The 10,629-nt window shown below is 52.1% G+C and overlaps 2 protein-coding genes across 3 annotated transcripts in view; one reads left to right on the top strand and one right to left on the bottom strand.

The window, feature by feature from the left end:
- Usb1 (U6 snRNA biogenesis phosphodiesterase 1) overlaps window positions 1-3,745 on the bottom strand; it is a 17,765-nt gene extending 14,020 nt beyond the window's left edge. For both annotated transcript variants that reach the window (XM_031340968.1, XM_031340969.1), the window contains exons 1-2: window positions 3,269-3,745; window positions 2,216-2,382 (exon numbers count right to left, since the gene is read on the bottom strand). In XM_031340968.1, coding sequence (XP_031196828.1) covers window positions 2,216-2,382; window positions 3,269-3,372 — 271 coding nt within the window. In that variant the 5' untranslated portion in view covers window positions 3,373-3,745. The remainder of the gene's footprint in view (window positions 1-2,215; window positions 2,383-3,268) is intronic.
- A 44-nt stretch (window positions 3,746-3,789) lies between these two features.
- On the top strand, window positions 3,790-9,610 carry Znf319 (zinc finger protein 319). Its single transcript, XM_031340967.1, has 2 exons — window positions 3,790-4,209; window positions 5,931-9,610. Exon 2 carries the CDS (start codon window positions 6,170-6,172, stop codon window positions 7,913-7,915), a length of 1,746 nt encoding a protein of 581 aa, XP_031196827.1. The 5' UTR covers window positions 3,790-4,209; window positions 5,931-6,169; the 3' UTR covers window positions 7,916-9,610.
- The last annotated feature ends 1,019 nt before the right edge of the window (window positions 9,611-10,629 follow it).

Genomic DNA, 10,629 nt, shown 5'->3' with positions numbered 1-10,629 from the left:
AAAAAAAAAAAAAAAAAAAGGAAAACAAAAAAAGAAAAAAAGACTATATGTGAGAATAAAGGACACTTAAAGTGCAGATTACAAAACTTGGGAACATGCTTCCATCATGATGAATTCGGGTATCACTTCTTGCTTTTTCACACCTCATAAAGGTACTGTGGGGCAGTTTGGGAATGATCAAAATGATCTGACAGATGTTTTCAAGAAAATATGGTTTGGATTTAAGCTTTAAAAATCTGTAGAAAATGTATAGTTTGTGATGGCTAGATGGAAAGCCTTTTAAAGATTCTGTATTGTGGGCTGGAGAGGTGGCTTAACTGTTAAGAGCACTGACTGTGCTTCCAAAGGTCCTGAGTTCAATTCCCAGCAACCACATGGTGGCTCACAACCATCAATAATAGGATCTGATGCCCCCTTCTGGTGTGTCTGAAGACAGCTACAATGTACTCATATAAATAAAATAAGTAAATCTTATTAGGAATAGGAATGGTGCAGCAATCTTTGTAGTGGAAGAGAGGAACAGGGCAGTGTACAAGTCATATTTGTAGTTTTGTCTTGTTAAATAATGTCTTGAAGGGAAAACGACTGAAAAAAAAAGGCCTTGAATCCTAATATACACCTTATCAAGGAAGATGGACAGATACCCAGAAGCATGTGGGAAATGCTTGGCATCAGTCTACAGAAAGACAGTGCTGCTCTGCAAAGCAGAGCAAAGGCATCGGCAAGGGCAGGCCAGCACACTCTTAGTCATTGCTGTTGGAAATGTAAAATGGTGGTGCTGTGGTGGGAAAATTCGGTGTTTTTTCAAAAGTTAAACACACTGTTTCCATACAATCATCCCATCTATCGCATTCCTTATCATTTACACAAAGGAGCTGCTGAAACCTGCCCACACAAAAGCCTGTGGCACACATGCACGGACACGCACATTCACACACATATTTTATTTTTTTGAGGCAGGGTCTCACTATGTAGTTCTGGCTGGTCCAGAACTCAGAGATCCACTTGCCTCTACCTCCCAAGGCCTGAAATTAAAGGCATGTGCTACTACACCAGGCCAGCCTAATATATTTTTATGCATATCCGCTCATATCTGGGAACAGTCAAAATCTCCTTTAGTAGGTAAGCTGTGGTAGAGTCAGACAATGGAATATTAGTTAGCACTAATAAGAAATGCGCTATCAAGATGTGACAAGGCACAGAGGAGCCTTGAGTGCACACTTCTAAGCCAAAGAGGCTGTGTGAAAACGCCATATACTGAATGATCCCAATTCTGTAACATTCTGGAGATGGCAAATTTGTAGGAATAGATGGTTGGTGAAAGGCAGGGGTGGATAGTTGAGCATGAAGCATTCTTATAGCAGTAATATTACTCTAAATGATAATATAGATGCACATCTCTGTAAGTTTGTCCAAACTCATAGAATATACAACATCAAAAATTAGCCATGGGGCTAGAGAGATGGCTTAGAGGTTAAGAGCACTGGCTGCTCTTCCAGAGGTCCTTAGTTCAGTTCCTAGCAACCACATGGTGGCTCACAACCATCTATAATGGGATCTGATACTGTCTTCTGGCACACAAGTATATGTGCAGATTGAACACTCATACATCAAGTAAATAAAGTCTAAAAAACAAACAAACAAAAAGATTTAGCCATAATACTAATGTTTGTGAAAATTGGTGATTCTACTGTGGGCTCAGGCCAGGTGCTGGTGGCACACACCTTTAAGTCTAGCATTGGGGAGACAGAAGCAGGCAGACAGACAGGACTATACAGAGAAACCCCGCCTCAAAACACCAAAAAAGAGGAAAAAAAAAAAAACCCATCCCAAATGAAAAAATCCACAAATCAATAAAACAAAAAAGTGAGTTCATCTGTTGTGAGTAATATGTAGCACTCTGGATGGTGGAAACTGATAATGGGTGAGTCTACACAAAACCAGAGCCACCACTCTGTGTACTGTGCTAAGAACTTGGCATAGATGATCTGATTTAATCTTCTAAAGAGATAGATACTATCACCCCCACTTTAGTGGTGCAGAAATGAAGACCCTGAGACGCCCAGTAACTTACAGAACACTCAGTGCAGTGAGGTCTTATTCAGGAGTGAGGTGGTCTGTCACCTCCTCAAGTCTGGGCTGGGATATGAATCCAGCACACAGGGGTTCTGGTTTCTTCTTTTTTGTAACCATTTGCCATTGGTAAGTGACTCACATGGTATGTAGATGTGGGTGGCCCAGTTGCCCCGCTCGTGGGGAAAGGTTCGGATACGACCTCCATGCTTTGCACTGTCATCCTCAGGCCCTTCCTCTGTGTTGGGGAACATGCTCAGCACGCTCTCAGGCACTGGAAACTTCTGACTGGGAAGGGGGTTCTGGCCACTGCAAAAGAACAAGCACTTATCCTCATTTATATCCCTTTGAACAATGAAAGTTCTAAGCTGTTATCCACAGTGATGCTTATGCATACCAGTCTTGCCATGTAGCCCAGGTTGGCCTCAAACTCGACCCTCCTCCCTCAGCCACAGTAGCTGGATATAAATTTCCAGGAAAATGTTGAGCTTCTTCTAAGAGCCATAGCTTTCTAGAATTGCTGAAGTTTCCTAGCTACTCTGAGAGGTAGATTTCAGCGGGCTCTTGGTCCTCATGGGAAATACTTCGGCAGAAGTGTTTCTTCGAGGTCCCTATTAGATAGTTGGACAGGCCTGAACTCAAGTAGCTCATCTTGGCTTACATTAATTTCCTCATGTGTAGAGCATATTTCTATTTCCTAGAGCTCTTGTGCAATGAACTGACACACTACATTCAGCAAAGACCAGTATTTAAGAACCTTGAAGAATAAACCTCTTGAAGTATAAGATTTTTGTGGGTTTTGCTCCAGTCTGGAGTCTCCAGTTTCCCGGGTGGCTCCCCGTGGCTACTTATTAACCATTTACTAGACGAATGAGAAGCTTGGGTTATTGTTGCAATTGTGTTCAGATGAGGAAACATCTTGGAAGAAACAAGGTTGCTCACCAAAGGAGAAAAATGCACCAACGGAGAGAGGTGGACTCCCAACTTTGCCTTAGCCAAGGTGTGTGTGTGGGGATGTCATTCCTGGGCTTATTCCAGGGCTTTTTTCAGGGTGTGTTCTGAATCCTTTCCCTCGGCATCCCTTTTTCTCTTCCCGGGGAACCGACCCGCCCTCCTAGTTACCTGGGAGGCTCGGGTCCCACTGGGGTTTTCAAAAGAACCTACAATCGAGAGAGAAAAATTCCTCCTTCCTCACCTACGGTGGAGTCCAGATCCCGGCTTGCTCCGCCCCGCGGCGACGGCCTCCGCTTCATCCTCCGAACCGCTGCTGCTGTAGCCCACCAGGGGCGCCGCGCTCATGGGGCCTCGACCACAAACCGGGTCCACGGACAACCTGATCCGGCGCCCCCAAGTTCCCCTCTGCCGGAAGTGCTCTGCGGGGCGGGACCTGGAGTAGCTCCACCTCGGGGCGGGGCCTGGCGACCCGGGGGGCGAAGCCCAGCCGATCAGTAGGACGGACTGCGGCCACCGCCGGTGCGGTTAACGCTGTAAGCAGCCTTCGGGATCGTCCGTCGCCCCCGTGTTCCAGTGCGGGTTCCACAGGTCTGCCGGTCCGCTTGCCAGACTTGCAAAAAGTTGGAGTCGCAGGATCCCTCCTGAGAGCGAGCTGAGCGGCCCGTCAGCTGCCGAAGACCGGAGAGTCAGGTGGGGCGCGGCGAGCCGGGGCTGGATCCGGGCTCCTCCGCGACCGTAGGCGCCGACGAGCGGAATCCGAGGCTCCAGCCCCGCCCCTCCGTAGCCAAAGCTCGGGCCAGCCGGGCCGCGGGTCCCCGACAGGGGGCGGCCTCGCTCCGCGCCGCGGGCTCCTCAGCAGCCGCCGCCCCGGCTGCCGCTCCTCCCCCGGCCCCGCCTACCCGGCCTCGCGCCGACCGCCTGTCCGCCGGTCTCTGCAGGACCGTCGGTCTGTCCGCTCGCCCGCCGGTCCGCTGTCCCGGTCCTGCTAACCCGAGTGCGGGTCGATTTGTCGGTTCCAGCTGCCACAAACCTGTCTCCCGACTCCGCGCCGCCTGCGTCTGCTACGCTAGGCCGGGGATTGGCAGGGCGCGTAGGCCGCGCCGCGGCGGATGGAGCCGGAATAAAGAGGCGGCAGAGAAAGCAGCTGGTCTCCGCTTGCCCCGAGCCTGACCCCTGGAGCAGGTGAGTGGCAGGGCACCCGGGACTGCATCTGGGGGCCACTCCGGTAGCCCCTGCTCCCAGGGAGAGCCTCCGGAGCTCTGAGACGGTCCGGGCTGGGCCTGGAAGCACAGTTGCTTCCTGGGCACCGTCTGAGGCTCTCCGGCCTTCCTCGACCGGAACCACCCCTTTTCGGGACGCAGTGGCTGGGCCATCGGAGTTAGAGCTGACAGGAGGCGGCAGCCCAGCTGGGCCCGATGGGAGGCGATCAGCTTACATTCGGTTACCCGGAGAGGAAAAAGGGCTAGGGTGGGGCGCAGGTGGGGGCTTCTCCTTGCCTTTCCTCCCCACTTCTCTCTGCGGCTCTTGTGGAGTGATCTAAGAGTGTTCCTGGCTTCTTCTTGGAGAAGGGTCAGGGTAGGGCTGTGGAGTTGCTCTAGGAGGTGGGGAGTAGGGGCGGCCGCTGGGGCTGGCAGCCATTCATACCAGGAAAAATAAACACACAGTTGGATTAGCACAGCTAGACCAGACAGTGTTCCGTGCAGTTCACCTCTCCTCTCGACCTTAGGAACGCTAAAATGACCAGCTGTAGTTGTTTGTTCGTACTCCTAGGTACTACCCCAAGTCAGCAGCCTCTTTATTCCCTCCCTTCCCAGAAGATGCTGAGGGTGACAACTTTTAACTTGATCCTTAGGTTTCTTTAAGAGAACAGTTAGAAGACAGCCGGCTTGTGGGGACATTCTCTACTTTCCTCCTCTTAGAGAAAACTTGCAAACTTTTAAATCTAAGCAGCCGATGAGCTGAGAATCTGGAAAGGGGGTTGCCTTTGATTCCAAAAATAATTCTCTATGGGATTAGTTTACACTACCTCAAAGTGGTGAATTTGAGATTTGCTGGGGTGGGGTTGGGGTGGTGGGTGGGTGGGCTCTATCCATGCAGTGATTGATTACTGTTAATATTTTGGACTTGGGGGAGAGACACCCCGGGGGCATGCTTTATTCTGTACAATTCAGGTAAACAGTACAATTTCTTACACCTTGAGAGTCAAAGACTCAGAGGATGTGGGATTGCGTTTGTGTTCCTCTGGGAGATGACTAGAGTACAGAAGTTCACCACGATCAGTGGGTCTATAAACCTGTCATTTAACCCTCCTTGCCAAGAGTTCGGGTCCCTGAAAGGCCATTAATCCTGTTAAACTAGAATGGCATGTGCCCTGGGAAAGGCCTGGAGTGCAGGTGAAGAACATAGACCAGTCCCTCAAAGGAGAAAGTTTTTAGGTGCTCCTTAGTATTATTGCCTTAATATTAGCTTCCAGAGTCCATCTGCCTTAGGGCTCATACCTCAGGGGCGTGGCTTCCTTCAGCCATCAGGATCCTCTTGACTCCAGTGGTGTTCTCTCATGTCAATGTGAAAGGGGCTATCAGGCATTAGGGACAGGTAGCCCCAGACTCTGTGAGACATCTGACTGAGTAGGCCATATGGAAACTTAGAGGGGAATTTGTGGAGGCTGAGATGCCCTGCCCAGGATGGGGATTGAAGAAAGTGGGTATGGAGAAAGCCCTCTTCCCCTGTGCATGGAGGAGAAGAGTTGCCTCTTCGAGAGCAGGTGAAGGGAGCAGGGCTCGATCCCTGAGCATCTCCGTCCCCTAAAAAGCTTATGTCTGTGTAATGAGTGTGGGTAGTAAGGGAAAAGGGAAGAGCCACTTGTTCCTGCCACAAGTTCACTGTGTCTCTCTTCCCTACAGAACCGGTTACTGGGGAAGGCAGAGCCTCCTTGGCATTGCTGGGACCCTGTCTTGAAGAGCCTCCTGTCCTGTAGGCTCTCTTCTTGGCTAATGACAAGGGCTATCTGACAAGACCTCTGTGCCTTGTGTGCAGTTCTTGTCCGTTCCTGAGATCCGGTAGCTTCTCTCTCAGGGTTGGGCTCACCTTAAGCGGGAAACTGAAGCCATTACTGTCCAAACCCAGTTTCATCTTCCCAAGCATGTCAGAAAGCTGGCAGCAGCCACCACAGACTCAGCCCCAGCAGCCACAGGCACCACAGCCCCAGCACCACGCAGAGACACCACCAGCCCTGGCTGAACACACGCTGCCCCCAGGCACGGCGGAGAACCCACTGGGCTGTGCCGTGTACGGCATACTCCTGCAACCTGACCCAGGCCTGCAGCCCCCGCAGCATGCACCCCTGCAAGCAGGGGAGCCAGGCCCCAAATGTGGTGTGTGTGGCCATGATCTGGCACACCTGTCCAGCCCACATGAGCACCAGTGCCTGGCAGGCCATGACCGCTCATTTCAGTGCACACAGTGTCTCAAGATCTTCCATCAGGCCACTGACCTGCTGGAGCACCAGTGTGTGCAGGCGGAGCAGAAGCCTTTTGTCTGTGGTGTTTGCAAAATGGGCTTCTCCCTGCTCACCTCGCTGGCCCAACACCACAGCTCCCACACTGGCATGGTCAAGTGCTCCATTTGTGATAAGACCTACAAGCCAGCTGAGGCTGCTGAGCCAGCCACCACTACTGCCCCATCACTGCCCTCAGCACCTCCGCCCACTAACGTAGCCCCTGTGGAGCAACCAGAAAAACCCTATAGCTGCCCTGTTTGCCAGAAGCCCTTCAAGCACCTATCGGAGCTCTCCCGACATGAGCGGATCCACACGGGAGAGAAGCCGTATAAGTGCACGCTGTGTGACAAGAGCTTCAGTCAGTCCTCTCACCTCGTGCACCACAAGCGCACACACAGCTCCGAGCGGCCCTACAAGTGCGCCGTCTGTGAGAAGACCTTCAAGCACCGCTCCCACTTGGTGCGCCACATGTACGCACATTCTGGGGAGCACCACCTCTTCCGCTGCAACGTGTGCGAGCTGCATTTCAAGGAGTCGTCCGAGCTGCTGCAGCACCCCTGTACCCCGAGTGGTGAGCGGCCGTTTCGCTGCGGCGAGTGCCAGAAGGCCTTCAAGCGGCCGTCGGACCTGCGGCAGCACGAGCGCACGCACAGTGCCGAGAGGCCCTTCAAGTGCGATCTGTGCCCCATGGGCTTCAAGCAGCAGTACGCACTGATGCGCCACCGGCGCACACACAAGACGGAAGAACCCTTTAAGTGCGGCCTGTGCGAGAAGGGCTTCGGCCAGCCCAGCCACCTGCTCTACCACCAGCACGTGCACACCCTGGAGACTCTGTTCAAGTGCCCTGTGTGCCAGAAGGGCTTCGACCAGTCGGCCGAGCTGCTGCGGCACAAGTGCCTGCCAACTTCCACAGAGCGGCCCTTCAAATGCCCCGTGTGTAACAAGGCCTACAAGCGGGCATCTGCCCTGCAGAAGCACCAGCTGTCTCACTGCGCCGCCGCCGAGAAGCCTCTGCGTTGCACCCTGTGTGAGCGCCGCTTTTTTTCTTCCTCGGAATTCGTGCAGCACCGCTGTGACCCGGCCCGGGAGAAGCCACTCAAATGTCCGGACTGCGAGAAGCGCTTCAAGTACGCTTCGGACCTGCAGCGCCACCGGCGGGTGCACACGGGTGAGAAGCCCTACAAGTGCCCCAATTGCGATAAAGCCTTCAAGCAGCGAGAGCATCTCAACAAGCACCAGGGCGTGCATGCCCGGGAGCAGCAGTTCAAGTGCGTGTGGTGCGGCGAACGCTTTCTGGATGTGGCGCTGCTACAGGAGCACAGCGCCCAGCACAGTGCTGCCGCTGCAGCTGCCGAGGGCGCCTACCAGGTGGCAGCCTGCTTGCCCTAAGGCCTCTGCGCCGCCACTTGCCCTGTCTAGTCTTGCCTGCTTGCAGCTGCATGGCAGCAAGCCTGTCAATCAGCTCCCCCCTTAGGAGTCAGGACCAAAGGGCTCTTCTGGGCAGGTGAAGGGTGCGCATGTTCAGTATTCTTAGCGCCAGCCTGGCCGTGGGAAGAGCCAAACTACTATGGCCAGACCCCAATTCTATTAACTTCTTCCCTATGACAGTTCTTGCTTTCTGAGAACCTGCTGCACCCCTTATCTATAGGGAACTTGAATTCTACCTGTAATCAGGTGCCTCTCTGCCCCAGGTATGGGGGATGCTAACCCGATTTTCCTAGATCTTTCGGCCTAGTTAGAAAGCAGATGGCTTGGGAAGAAGTAAGTATGGTTTCTTCTCAAGTTGCTTTTTTTGTGGGGGTGGAGGGTAAAGGCAAACTTTGTGACAGTTCTGGGGACTTAGACCAGAGCTACAGTCCTTTGACTGCCCAGCTAGGACAAATGTGCCCCAACCCCAAGTATCTGATAGTTAGATATGTAGGACAGGAGTCTGTGGGCACGGTCTGCTTGGAGACTAGGGGCCCAGTCAGGGTGGGGGAAGCAGAAACATTCCGTGACACCCTTAGGTTAGCCAGTGCTGTCCACAGGGAAAGGGACCCAAACAGCCCATGTGCTAAGGGTGCTCCTGAGTCTGTGGAAGCCCCCTCCTGCCCATGAGTGGTTCTGAGCTGCAGGGGAATGAATGTGCCCATAGCAGAGCTGCTGTGTGGGAGTGGAGGATTGTTAGTCTCCCTTACCCCTAGCTGCATCCCTGGGTTGGGGAGGAAGGAAGACCAAGCCCATGGTTTCCCCAGTAGATATAAACAGGTCCCTTCCTATATTGTGTGAACCAAAGTGTCTGGGCTCAGAGTCATAGGCTTGTCCCAGCCCTGCCTGAGGGCCAAACGGAGTCCTGAGTGCCCAGGGTGAAGAATGGCCTCTCAACCCCAGAACCCTTAGGCCCTAAGGATCTTCCATTGCCAAAACAACCTGCTGTCCTTCAAGCCCTAGAGCCTCCCTAGGTCTTTGGCTTCTCACAGTCTGATTCCTATAGCAAATGTGGGTACACAAGGATCGAGAAGCCCAGTAAGCAGCATTCTTGTTAGGTACATGGTCAGCCACCATCACTGGACGGCCAGAGCCACCACAAGAGCCTGGAGGACCTTTGTTGTCACAGTCATCGTTCTGAACCCAGCCCTGATCATGCCCTTTTCAGCCCCCTCCCTACCCATGAGTCTTGAAAGAAGACTGACCACTAAGTCGAGGGCCAGATGAGTAGGAGGATGCCACCTCACCTCATCTTAACAAGTCTAGCTGGCCACATCCATCTATTCTGTCTGCCCAGGTTCTCTCCTGTGTCCACAGAGACTGAGGTTAGCACTTCTCTCGGGCTGAATCTTGGTCACAAAGCCTCAAAAAACTGGAACTCAGGCTTATAACAGTCTAGTCCTAACTGCTAGTTTTTTTCCTTTCATTTTTGCATTCTAAAAGCTGTTTATTATATTATTCATAACATTGTATAGCTTAATTTCATGTCATTTTGGATCATATATAAATATGAGAGTTTGGAATTTTTAAAAGAATGACTCCATTTTAGCCACTTTTGATGTTACTATACAGTGAGTTTGATGTGTGCTCTAGAAAGTAAAGACATTAACCAGTGCAGCCCGCAGCTCTTCCACTTGTTCTTTGCAGAGGGCATGATGGGAGGTGCAGAGGCTGAGAGACGCAGACCAAAGGAGCAGGTTGGGGCGAGGCTTGAATCCTGAGCTTTGAGGCTTCTGGCTGTGTAAGCTTGGACTGATCACTTAACCACTTTGGGATATGGTCGCCATATCTATCAAAAAACAGATTGGAAGGTTAACTTGTCCCACAAATTGGAAGGTTAACTTGTCCCACTGTTGTGAGAGTGGCAGGTAGTCATTATTGAGACTCTGAGGGGAAGCCATGGACAAGCCGACAGGTACCAGTACAGCATACCTCACCCTCCTGACTAAGGTTCAGTCATAGCCCTTGGGAGAGTTAGACCATGAGAGACCAGCAGCTCATGAAAGGCCAGAAGCTGCAGACAGAAAAAAAAAATGTATTCAGGTGCTCCCCGCAACAGTGGTGGCCCCACCTAGCCCGACTGGCCCACACTCATTCTCCGTCTGCCCTGCAGTGAGCCCTCTGTAAACTGAGCACGGGCGGGGCCTTTTACCTTAGACCTTCCACATACTTCTACTATACTCCATCCTTGTCCTCAACTGCAGCTCACATGCTTCCATTTCTCAAAGGCCAGAGTGGGGCTGGAGAGGAGAAAAAGCCAAGGACACCTTGTCCTAGATAAGGATAGAAAAGTTCACAGGACATGCAGCTACCCACACTACAACTGTTTGTAAAACTATGACAGGACTCCACCTTTTCCTGTCTCCTCTGTGGCCCCTGGGAAGCCAAGAGGTTCTTCCCTTTCGGCTTCTACCACTCAGCAGCCAACAGCAAGGGGCCCTTGTGTCTGTGCCAGGCTTAAAGCCCAGTTTATTTTCTAGTCGTGTGGCAAAGATAAAACTCTGCTTAGTGGGCAGGATCGACTGGAACAGTCTTTCGTCCAGATCATTTCGAAGCTCAGGGATTGTCTAAGCCACATAGGTGAAAGACAGGCAGTGTGACCAGGACTGTCCCTGACAGACATCTGATCTGGCCAA

Source organism: Mastomys coucha, unplaced genomic scaffold (genome assembly GCF_008632895.1).
Source record: "Mastomys coucha isolate ucsf_1 unplaced genomic scaffold, UCSF_Mcou_1 pScaffold22, whole genome shotgun sequence".
Lineage (NCBI taxonomy): Eukaryota > Metazoa > Chordata > Mammalia > Rodentia > Muridae > Mastomys > Mastomys coucha.
Note: the sequence above shows the minus strand (reverse complement) of the source record. Positions and strands in the feature narration are given on the sequence as shown.

Coding starts and splice junctions, on each gene's coding strand:
- Znf319 (XM_031340967.1), top strand. CDS start 6,170: ATGTCAGAAAGCTGGCAGCAGCCACCACAGACTCAGCCCCAGCAGCCA.